General features: G+C 41.1%; 2 protein-coding genes across 5 annotated transcripts in view; one reads left to right on the top strand and one right to left on the bottom strand.

Moving 5' to 3' along the window:
• The window catches only part of BORA (BORA aurora kinase A activator), a 1,242,116-nt gene extending 1,236,419 nt beyond the window's left edge, over nt 1–5,697 (bottom strand). For both annotated transcript variants that reach the window (XM_044071743.1, XM_044071742.1), the window contains exon 1: nt 5,521–5,697. The gene's annotated coding sequence lies outside the window, so the exon portion shown is untranslated. The remainder of the gene's footprint in view (nt 1–5,520) is intronic.
• A 282-nt stretch (nt 5,698–5,979) lies between these two features.
• Nucleotides 5,980–12,681, top strand: part of MZT1 (mitotic spindle organizing protein 1) — a 590,874-nt gene continuing 584,172 nt past the window's right edge. The window contains exon 1 of one of the 3 annotated variants that reach the window (XM_044071745.1): nt 5,980–6,178. In XM_044071745.1, the coding sequence (XP_043927680.1) occupies nt 6,100–6,178 (79 nt within the window). In that variant the 5' untranslated portion in view covers nt 5,980–6,099. The remainder of the gene's footprint in view (nt 6,179–12,681) is intronic. The other 2 variants (XM_044071744.1, XM_044071746.1) reach the window with 2 other exon arrangements.

The raw sequence follows: 12,681 nt of genomic DNA on the forward strand, positions 1-12,681 counted from the left end.
TTCCTATGACCCTTAGAAATATAACCCATACACACTTTCAATACTGCCCTGAAAAATCACCTAATTTCTGCCTGGAAATGTTAACTACAATCACCCCACTTAATATTTTTTCCTTCAGTTCTCCCTCCCTCCCTTCTCATTCCCCTTCACTTTCCACCCCCTTCCGATCCCTATTACTTACTACCTACTTAATTTCTCTGCTTGGTACTACTTTTACTACCAACTTTCACCTTTACCTCTCCCAACCCTTACCCCCTATATTTTTTGTTACTTCTTACTTCTCTCTCTCCATGTTATCTTGCAGCATATTAGTTAACACTTGATCCTAGATGTACCTCCTCTTCCTCATCTCACCTTTCTCTTGCTAACCACTTTTTTAAGCAGGGAAGAAGATAAATAAGTAGAGTTCTTTATTTATTTATGTTCCAAGTTCCACTCCTGATAAATTTGATTTTATACTTCTTATGAAATCTACTTTTTCTCAAAACTATACTGTGCATTTTATCATTTAAGTCTCTATTTGAGAATTTATATGTTCATAGGTAGGTACTAGGCTATCAGCTCAAGGGGCTAAGTAAGCCTAGCCAACAAGGTTCCTTGGCTTATGCCACCCAAGAAAGTTATTTTCTTGTGCCCCTGTCGAGCAGAGCCACAGAAGTGATCCCCGGGGTGTATTTCCTATTTCCCATCCACTCATCAAGACTTTTCTTGGAGTGCTAATGAGGAACTTTGCTTGACATAGATGGGTAGCTTGTTCCAGAGTATGGGAAGTCTCTGGGACAGGAATCTATCCCTCCAGCATGTCCTGTTTGTTATGGTGACAAGGTTTAGGTCCCTAGAGAGTTAGCTCAGAGGGATTGGGATTTCTTTAGGTGTAGCATGTCTAACAGCTCTGGGTTTGACATAGCTTTATATGTTAGGCACAGATGACCTCAGAGTAGGCGATATCTACGGAGTAAACCTGGAGTTTTTTTGAGATGGTCAGTGTAGGACATCTGCCAGTAATCCTCTTTGTGAGGCAATTCTGTGGCCTTTCCAGCTGCTGCAGATGTCTTGTGAGGTACATTCCAAAAGGGGCGTGGTACTCTCTAATGGGTCTAATGAGTGTCGAGTAGAGGGGAACAATGATCTCTTTTTTTCCTGGATGAGAACCCTTTTGTGATGAGGTGTGCCACACAGAAGATTTCCTGATTACTGTGACAATGTGATTATCAGAGGAGAGACTACTGTCCACCTGGGTCCCAAGGTCTCTTATCACACATTCGGCATTAAGTAGACTGCTGCCTATGTGGTAGTTCATGGGTACAGAGTTTTTACCAAAGGGGATGACTGCACTTTTTGGCATTGAGCTTGAGGCCCTGGCTCTGACACCAGGCATCTGTCTCAGTGAGGCCCTTCACATCATTTGGGGACTCTACTATGGCTCCTATTTTGCAGTCATCTGCGAACACTTCTGTGCTAGCTTGTACTTCAGAGAATTAGATACCAAAACAGGAGAGGTCCCAGGACTGAACCCTGTGGTAATCCACTTGTCACTAGTTTGAAGTCAGATTTGGAGTCTGCGACTTTTACAGTGTGGGTTCTGTCAGTGAGCCAGTTGACAACTCATCTTGTGACATACAGATTTATACCTAGTTTAGTGAGTTTAGCTATAATTCCAGAATAAGGAATGGCATCGAAAGCCTTGGTGAGGTCAAGATAGGCTGTGTGAACCACCTTACCCTCGTCTACGGCTTTGGTGACTGCCTCAAAGAAGTCGATCAGATTCAGGAGGCATGGTCTGCCTTTCACAAACCCGAACTGGGTGGGATCTAGAGTTTGGAGGTTACCAATGTCTTTGTTTAGGAGTTCCATAATGATACATTCCATGGCCTTACAGACTAGGCTTGTCATGCTAATAGTGCGATAGTTCCCAGGATCAGTGGTGGCTCCCCCTTTGTGGAGTGGGATGACTGTTGCTGTGTGCCATTCAGTGGGCACAAAGCCTGTGGAGTGGGATGACTGTTGCTGTGTGCCATTCAGTGGGCACAAAACCTGATGTGAGGCTATGATTGAACATGGTGCTTAGGTGGGGAGCCAGTTCATTCTGAAGTTTGTGTAAAACGCAGCCAGGGATGTTGTCCGGTCCCATGGATGCTGTGTTTTTGCCTTTAGAGTGCAGCATTTACCTGCGTAGTTATGATTACAGGGACTCTGCATTCTTCCTGTATAGATATGGCCCCTTTAGGGGATGAGAGGGGGGTAAAGTTAGCACTGAACCTATCTGCCAGGATGTTGGCAATATCAGTTGGTTCTGTAATTTTCGTGCCATTGTGCTGTAACTCAGAGCAGATCTGGGTGTTGCCATTGAGATTCTTGATATAGCTATAGAATATTTTGTGGTTTTCCCTAGAATCAGTGGCAATTTTGTTTTCATAGCCAGCTTTGGAGGATCTTATAAGGGATCTCAGCTTCTTACTGAGGCTGACCAGGGAACTCCTCCACTAATGGGATTTTACTCCCTTTTGCAACAGTTTCTTCCTTCTGTTGTACAGTTTGTTTATGGCAGGGGACCAACAGATTGGCTTCCTTTTTTTTTTGGAAGATAGCATCTTGGTTCTGTTTGGGATAGCACGGTCCATGCACTCATGCAAGTGCTTAGCGTGCATTTGTGTAGGATTCAGCAGTCGTAACTGTATTGTCCACCTGCACGGGTGTCATGAAGTTCGCCACTTCTGTCTTAAGAAGCATGAAGTTAGCTTTGGAGAAATTATTTACTGTGGTTTCCTTAATGGGGTGGGGGCAGGATGTGGATATCCAGGGTGATTAGCTTATGGTCGGATCTGACCAACAAGGAGTTGACTTCAGGTGTGGAACACCGGTCACTCTGTAATGACTAGGTCTAGGATATTGTTGCCCCTGGTGGGGGTGTGGATAAGTTGATCCAGAGCATTGGAATTTATGAATTCCAGGAAGCATTGAGCGAAGGAGTTGGTACACGAGTAGTTTTCCCAGTTAATGGTGGGGTAGTTGAAATCGCCCATTATTAGGGTATTTGTTTGAACCCTAATATTTTCCAGTATATCAAGAAAAGAGGAGTGGGAATCCGGGGGCATGGTGGGGGATCTGTAGCAAGCTACAATTTGGATTGCAGTTTTGCCCAGAGTTAGTAGCACTTGGATAACCATAGCCTGGTAATGCAGGGGTGCTCTCTGGAGCCTTGAACCAGATCTCAGTCACTGCACAGATATCGATGTTCTCCATTTTAAGGAGTGCCACGAGGGAGTGCATTCTGAGGTTTAGACTTCTAGCACTGAGCAGCAGTTTTTGCTTGCCTGTTCCTGTTACAGTGGTGAATTTGTCATTTGAACCTTGCCACAAAAAGGCACTAAAGGGGCAGCAAGAGCCTTGCCAGTATCTGGAATCCCAGGGGTGACAGGTGCAGGCCATCTCTGAAAAAAGCATCATGGTCTGTCGACCATGTCATCCCAGGCAGACAGATACTGGATCCCCTTAGAATGACACCAGAAGCTTAGCCAATTGTTGAAGTCAATCATTTTGTCCTTGTACTGCGGTATCATTCTGGGCGATGGCAGGATGCTACTCAGGGGTAGGGTCATACCTGCTTGGGCTACAAGATCGGAGAGCTCTTCCATGTCTCTTTTCATGTAGTCTAGGGAGGTACGTCTCAGGTCATTCACACTAACATGGACAATGACAGAATCATATTTGTACTTCTTGTGGAGTGACCCGAGTGCGTGGGTTATGTGGCAATTTAGCCTGATGAGTGGGACATCAGTGTGCCTGACTATAGAGTCACCTATGACTAGTGTGTTAGGTACTTTGTTCTGTCGTATGGGCTGTGGTCGAGTGGCACACAGTCGGTGGGCTATGTTTCATTTGGGTTGTGTTGGGGGGAGGGGTGAAGGTTGCTTGCATTTCTGCTTTGGAGGTCTCTGTTGCTTGAACAGATTATTGAGAGCCTCAGCGAATGTTTTTGTATTTCTATCTGTGGATTTTGGTGGTGTAGTTTAATGGGACTATGTGATGAGTGTTGTGTGGTGCAAGTGTTTAACTTCTCCTCTTGACTGTCAAGTTCAATCTTGGTTGGAGAGAGCTTTACCTCCAGTTTGGCTATACAAGTGCATCTCTCACAGGTTGTAATGTTGGGTGGTAGGAGGAGATGGTTGTCTGTGTACATGAGGCAATTGCTACATTGCCCCAAGATGCCCAGACTCATCAGATAGACAGGAGAGAAGACTAGGGACGGACCCTTGGACATGTCTGAATAAAACACTATTTTCCTCTAGACAAGTGAGGAAAGGGAGTACAAGAGCTGTTTTTCTCTAAGCAAGTGAGGAAAGCAAGTACAAAAACTGTTTTCCTCTAGGTAATGAGGAAGGATGAGTGCTGTAATCTGTAGTTTATTTAATGCTTACAACAGGTTTTGAACAAGTGTTGAGCACAAATAAGCAAATTCAAGTGCTAAAACTAAGAATCTGTACCTGAACTAGACTAGTTACAGGAAGAAACAAGTGCAAATGCGGGCTTTTAAATCAGAAAGTTGAAAGAGATGGAAAAATTACCCAAACGGCCAATAACTACTATTTCTGGGTGAGAAACCACTTATTATTAGTATTTAAAACTTGTTCTTTGGAGATTTTGTCCCTGGGCCTCCGCTGAAAAAGGGCACAAGCTCAAACAGACTAGCCTGGTCAACAAATGTCAAATAAATAAATAAAATACCTAAATTTTGTTTGCGGCATAAACAGAACATGCTACAGAGACAGATATGCTTCAAAGAGCATTCCCATTCTCTGGATCAGGCTCCCCATCCGTGTGAAGCAGCGATCCTCCCTACCTACATATAAGCGCCACTTGGACCAAGGAATGGGTAATCAAAAATTCTCCCCTGGTCTGACTGGCACCAATGTCGCTGATGGACAGAGGCAGTCAGTAAATCACTCCCATACAAGTCAAATTTGTGGGTCACAGTTGGGTAGCACTGCTAGGCTTCTAAGGGCACTAGCAGTCTTTAGTGTAGGATATATCTATGAACAGAACAGAACATCACATCACTGATTTTAGGAGGTCAGAGCACATTATCTCACAGAATCAAGGACACATACTATTAACTTGAGAAGGTGACAAAATAAGTGAATGCAAATTAACATACATTTTCTGAAGTAAAAAGTCTATAATTCTAAAAATTGTCATTAATTGTCAAGTGTAATCCTTCCCCATAAGCAAACTTATGAGGCAAAACCAAGGACAGTGGAGATATATGCTCTCGTATCCTTTGCACACCTTTTTCTAAACGGGGCGCATGGAAGTCAAACGCAGCTAGCAAAGACTACGAGGAGACATATTTAAACGATATTAAATAGTTGCACATCCCAGCTGTAAAACAATAACCACGGCTGCTGAAAACCAAACACACCATAAATAAATAAAATTACAAAACGCTGAAATTTCAACTATTCCACTTTAGGATAGCGAATACAGGAAGCCAAAGATCAACCCCCATTGTAACAAACCTACCTTAAAGGCAGCGAAATTTTCAATTAAATTGTAAACATCAGCAGGTAACTTCAACAAAAAGCCCACGTCTGAGTACGTAATATTGTGTTAATTATTGCCAAAAGTTCAAGCCAGAGCATCACATTTTTTTCTCAATTTCGTAAACAGCCCCAAGCGTTCATTTTTTTTTAATTTTTCCGCCTCTCTTCTTTTTAGTCCAATCACAGCGCACCAAGCTAGTTGCCGACCAACTGAAGAACGCCAATATTTTCATTTATCCAATTACCTTAGAGCGGGCCCATAAATTCGAACAATACAACTCTTTCCTTAGTAACTAGTGTATAATAATGTTTGATTAAGTATTTAAGAGGAATACAAAGAAAATAACTATAATATGCGAAAGGTATAGAGTCAGTATGTCTTGAACATGAATCGTATCAAAAAAATAAAACTAAGTGATTTTCTTTTATCCTAACACCATTTTCATTTCAGGCGTACGATGTACTTTAGAGGCTTGTACTACAGTGTACGCGACCCCAATAATAGATCCACGTTTGTGTAACAACAATCATTTCCGGGTAGTGAAGAAAATGAATAACCATGGCGAGTAGTAGTGATACTGGGTTAAATAGTGTGCGAGAGACTATGGATGGTAAGACTTGTCTTACTGCGTATTTGCGTAGGTATTTTGCAGTATGCTTTAGTCATGTCTGTTATACTTTCAGCGGATATGTTAAGTAAATGTAAAATGTTATTTTAGTTGCAGACTTCGCTGTGTGACATTGCAGATTGTTTCGCGTTTTTAGTGCGTTATCAATTAACATCTGTATTTATTGTCTATTTTTTGTAAAGGGATATAGTAAGCCGTTTAATTCCGATCTTTTTCTAGAGTGGGCAGTAAAATCTGAGTGAATGCTGTCGGTCTGCGGTTCCTTATGTTAATGCGATGTACACTTTATTTTTCTTTTCATATCACCTTTCGGTCACGTGGGGGTGAAAACGATAGTCTCTGCTTTTGTAAACATTGAAGGACTCCTAATGTTTCATAGTGAGAGTCATTTTCAGCACCCAGTTGCAGTATCTCTCAAGTTTACCCCATTACGAGAAGCGTACCTCGTTTGGGGCATACCTCTCCACCTTTTAGAGCAAGAAATCTAGACCAAGCCATAAAGGATGGGGAAACAAAGGCACAAAAGTAGGAACATTTTTTAAATATTGCACTTAGGTTAAAAAGCTGATATAAATTTTACAGAATATGTAATGTTTGTCAGTATATTCTGACTTCAGTCCAGAATGATCTTCCGAAGATTGGCCAGGAAAAAAGTGAGGAACAGACGAAAAATATGAGGCAAAAATCTGGACGTTCTGCGAAAATCTGGACAGTTGAGAGGATCTTAAAAAGTTCGTGCACATCGAAGTTGGATTTTTTAACTGATATATCCATGGTAAATGGAAAAGAAACACATTAATTCATTAACCCAGCATATTTTAACATTTCTATGACGACCTAGTTGAAGTTGTTAGTATGTGCTCCACCTTTTGCCCTCTTGTTCCCCATGGTGAGGCTAGTGTTCCTCATTTTGAAGATGGAAGGTTGGGAACTATGCCTGTTGCTGTTTCTGAGATTTTACTCTACTCAAAAATCATATTTCTCAAGTGCAATGATTTAGTATTTCATGTTTAGCCTTGCTAGCACCTCCTAGATTTGTGAAGCTCTAAGGTTGCTACTTTTTCAAAGTGGGATGTTTTTCATGGAAATATGAGATTTTTGTAGGAAAGACTATAACCCACAACCAGTGCAAAGGACTCTGCTTCACTTTTTTGCCAAAGTAAAAACTTGTTCCTTTGTTTCTGCTGTTTCATTTAGTAAGAAGGTGTTTCAGATACAAAATAACTGTTTTATACAAATATTGTAGGAAGCACTCTACATTTTTTTGGTCCTAAAATGTCTGGACATTTGCAGTTTTCAATGTTTTTTTTTTCCCGCACAACACAACTACCAGACCAATGTCAATCCTGTGATCTGAGTGCATACTTTTAAATAAATAAATTAAGCCTATACAAGCATTTAGTGCCACTAACTATATATTAGATAATATATAAAGACTTTCTAATATGAAAAATCAGAAAGTGATCCTCTTCCCACCTCCCTGCTACGACTTTTATAAAGCCAGTGCTATGTTTTTTAATGCTTGGATTTTGAGCGGTATATGCACAAAATATAACTGGGTGTGGAAGAATCAGATTCCTGAAGCGGAAGGTGTAGCTTATTTGCCATTTCTGCTTTACCTACTAAGCTATGATTACATTCACAATGGTGAACCTTTACCAACTATTAATACATTCATCAGTTACACATTCATAATGTCGAACACTTACTAATATATTCAGCAGTAACTATATAACAAAGATTAATGTTTCTCATAATTTTATACTGGCAGCTGTTTTACAGTGTGACATATCCAAGAAGTATATGGATGGGGAACATACTGCTGACCAAACATGAATGTTAGTTGATATTCAGTATTACACAGGCCTACTTCTTGATACACTTATTTTATTTTCATGTTCTGCATATTGAGAAATACAGATGTGAAACTAAACAAAGAACTGCTGAAAGCAAGAACATTTTTTACAGTATGTAAAAGAAAAACACCCCAAGCAGCTCCTAAAAGTCAGGATTGTCCAAAAAAGGAAGCCAATCTGGTGTTCCCCTGCGATAAACAAACTATGCAACAGAAGAAAGAAACTGTTGCAGAAAAGAGGAAAATCCCAGGATGCAAAAAACTGTGTACTACATGAACTAGAAAATGAAATGGCACCTCATCTAAGTGTCATGTTTAATCATAGCCTCACCTCCGGCTTCGTGCCCACTGAGTGGCGCACTGCAGTTATCCCACTCCACAAGGGGGGGGGGGTTCCACCTTGGATCCTGGGAACTACTGTCCCATCAGTCTGACGAGCTTGATCTGCAATGGCATGGAACACATTATCATGGAACTTATAAACAAAGACATTGGCAACCTTCAAACACTGGACCCTACCTAGTTTGGGTTCGTGAAGGGCAGATCTTGTCTCCTGAACCTGATTGACTTCTTAGAATCAGTCTCCCAGAGCTGTGGATGAAGGTAGGGCATCTGGACCTCGCCAGGGCCTTCGACACCATCCCCCACTCTGGAATCATAGATAAACTTACTAAGCTGGGCATAAATCCCTACGTCACTCGATGGGTTGCCAACTGGCTTACTGACAGAATCCAGACTGTAAAAGCAGCTGACTCCAAATCCAGCTGCAGACAAGTGGAGTACCTCAGGGTTCAGTCCAGGGACAGCTTTTGTTTGGCATCTACTTCTCTGAAGTACAGGCCAACACTAAGGGACTCTGGCTAACAAAGTTCGCAGATGACTGCAAACTGGGAGCCATTACTGAATCCCCAAATGATGTGGATATTCTACAAAAGGGCCTTACAGAAACAGATGCTTGGTGCCAGAGCCATGGACTCAAGCTTAATGCCAAGAAATGTATAGTTATCCCCTTTGGGAAAAACCATGTACCCATGAATTACCACATAGGTGGCAGTACACTAAGCACTGAAAGTGTGATGAGAGACTTAGGGGCACAGGTGGATAAGGGGTCTCACCTTCGATAACCACATCGCCACAACAGTCAGGAAATCCTTCTATGTGGCACACCTAATCACCAAGGGCTTTTCATCCAGAAAAACTGAGGTCATTGTCCCACTGTACTCTTCCCTCATTAGACCCATTCTAGAGTACAATGCCCCATTTGGTATGTACCTCACAAGACATCTGCAACAGCTGGAAAGGCCGCAGAAATACCTCACTAAAAGAATCCCAGGCCTAAAGCAGATGCCCTATGCTGACCGTCTAAAAACTCCAGCTATACTCTGGCATATCGTCTACTCAGAGGCGATCTCTGCTTAACATACAAGGCCATGTCAAACCCTGAGCTGTTGGACATGCTCCACTTAAAGAAATCCCAATCCCTCAGAGCCACACGCTCCAGGGATCTAAACCTTATCATCACAGTGAACAAAACATGCTGGAGGGATAGGTTCCTGACCCAGAGACTCCCCATTCTCTGGAATAGACTGCCCATACATGTCAAGCAGAGCGCCTCCTTTGCCCTCTTCAAAAGGATCCTTGACGATTGGATAGGAGATAGGAAATTCACCCCGGGGATCACGTCAGTCGCCCTGCTAGACAGGGGTCCAGGGAAGTAAATATCGTGAGAAGAAATATCCAGGGAATTGTTATGGCTAGGCTGGTATAGGCCCTAGGGCCGATAGCCTAGGCTCAACCTATGAAATGAGAATGCAGAAACAAAACGGTCCAGAACATAAACCAACACTTTAAAAATGAATGGGTAAGTGTTTTCTGGTATAAACGAGCCCTTCATTAGATCTAATAGACTGCATCACAACGCACTATTTAAACTACTAACAACCAATCAAAATTTGAGCAAAAAAGTATAAATTAAACTAAAAAATCAAAATGCCATTAGTAAAAAAAAAAAAAATATGTATTATTGGTTGAGAGTCAAGGACATCATTAGTTAAACTGCATTTCATAGTAATAGGAAAATCATTCAAAAACATCAATAATTATTAGTTGAAAAACTTTCATTGAGAACTGTCTCCTATAGTTGATTCATTGAGCCACTCAAAAAATGCATATATAAAAAGTACCATTGGTTAAGAAATCAAGCTGTCATTGGTTAAATCCTGACTATAGAAACCAATGAAAACAGTCTAGTTCTTATAGATTAAGTATATAGAGACATAACTCCACTACTCAGCCCAAAAAGAGTACATACTATCGATCAAGAAACTACACTCCAAATAGAAGCTCGACACGCATTCTCTCAGGTGTAAATGCATATAAAATTATAGGATATAATGTAAAAATATAAAAACGTGTACTGCAGCAGTTGAGATAGCAAATAAATGGCACCAATGTTACAGTGTTACAGCAATCCAGTGTATGCCTGATACGTTATTAAAAAGTGGTAATAAATGTCCAACTCTCATGGAGACCTATTACTAAAATGCGCTAAAAAAACAGACGAGCACAAACTGCAATCAAAATTCTAAAGTGTTGTGCGCATATACTAATTTAATTAACTGAAGCACAAAAAAGGTCAGCGTAGCAATGAACTCGATGGCTCAACGTCCATCTTAACCTCGTAATTGAGAAGAAACCTCAAGATTAAAGCGAAACAAATAAATACTTATAAATCTATGTATCATATACTTGTAGTATATAAATGTGCTTAAAAACAATAACATCAACAAGTGGTAATATCACGAATCTAATCGGAAAGGACTGAACAAAACAATATCCAATCAAAAAACATTCACTGTGTTACCAAAAGACTCGGTGACTATAGGTTGAAGCCTTGAATATTCATACTGTTTATCCGTTAGTGACAGTAATCCAATCAGAAAGAGACAGACTAATGACCTGTCAAAATAATTTTTTATCTTCCATAAGGACTCATCAGTAATAATAATTAGTAGTAATTTCCTTTGATAACCATGTTGCCAAAGTGGTTAGAAAATCCTTCTATGTGACCCATCTGATCAGGAAAGGGTTTGCATCAAGATCTAAGGATGTAATGGTACCCCTCTACTCTTCCCTCATCAGACCCATTATTGAATACAATGCACCAATTGGAATGTACCTGGCTAGACATCTCCAGCAGCTGGAGAGACTACAGAGGTACCTAACCAAGAGGATTACTGGCCTCAAACAATTGCCCTATGCAGCACGATTGAAGAAGCTAAGAATGTTCTCTGTTGCATACCGCTTTCTCAGAGGCTATCTCTGTCTAACGTACAGAGCCATGTCCAACCCAGAATTGTTGAACATGCTCCATCTTAGCAAAACCAAATCTACTCGAGCTACACGCTCTAGGGATATAAACCTCAACACAACAATGAATAGAACATGCTGGAGGGATAGATTCCCTTCGCAGAGACTTCCCTTACTATGGAACAGGGTCCCGATCTACATAAGACAAAGTCCCTCATTATCACTCTTCAAGAGGAACCTTGATGAGTGGATGAGTAACAGAAAGTTCACACTGGGGATCACACCAACAGCACTACTAGATAGGGGCCAAGGGTACTAGCTGCTAGTACAAGGGTCTAGGGAACTACTAAAGGGGCGGTGAATACCGCACAACGTGGCTGGGCTAATAATATGCCTTCAGGCAGATAGCCCAGTACCAACATATGAACCTATAAACTAGCACATATGCATGCATCACTTATCCAATGAGGACAGCATGTAGACAAAATATGAACAAAGTAAAATGTAATGTATTGTTGTCCCAGGCAAAGGGAAACTCAAAAAGCAAAAAAGCATGTGTCTTGAAAGTACAGATAGGACTTTCGTATTACAGGGCAATCTATGTCTCATGAGTGCTGGTTTAAGAGGGATATGTCCATTAAGTCCTGGTGCCTTATTGACCTGCAGTTCTGTTATCCAGCTCATTTCTGCAGTCTGTCTGGTTGGTGATGTCACTCCCTCTATAATTGTCAGGCAGCACCTGAAGGACCATAAAAGAGAATGTGATCATGGAAGGCTAAAACATGTTTGGCTAACACATTCTTAATATTGTCATTGCAGATGGCCCTGATATGTTATCACATATTATGCAAAGTGCAAGATACATCACATTTTTACTCTTACAATCAGCATATAAATGAGGCTTGTATTTCTTCTCAAACAGATGCATAAACTAATTTACACCAGAAATATATTTACATGCTTTACATAGTCTACAAGAGGTGCCAATCCTACTGGAAAGTTGTTGAGTGGGCAGTCTCGTTCTTTGACATAATTGTCTCTTCAAATTGGGACCATTCTTATAGCAGAAGGATGGGTGATCCCCTACAATCCTCCGTAGGTCATCCTCACTTGTGAGAATCTTCCAGTTCTCTTGAATGACCTCACTTATGCATCTAGTGCCAGATGAATAAGTTAACAGAAATTTGATGTCCTTCTTCCTGGATGACGTAACAGTACTACTGCAGTATCTCGCAGGATTAGTCTTCGGAAAAAAGTGGCCTCCTTTAGTGTCCCTTAGACCCATTACGTCCATCTTAGATCTTACATGTTACTCTATGGATTGAAAAAGCTTCCTTTTGCCTGGGAC

The sequence above is a fragment of the Protopterus annectens genome, chromosome 5.part0 (assembly GCF_019279795.1).
Source record: "Protopterus annectens isolate FY-2018-M chromosome 5.part0, PAN1.0, whole genome shotgun sequence".
NCBI lineage: Eukaryota > Metazoa > Chordata > Ceratodontiformes > Protopteridae > Protopterus > Protopterus annectens.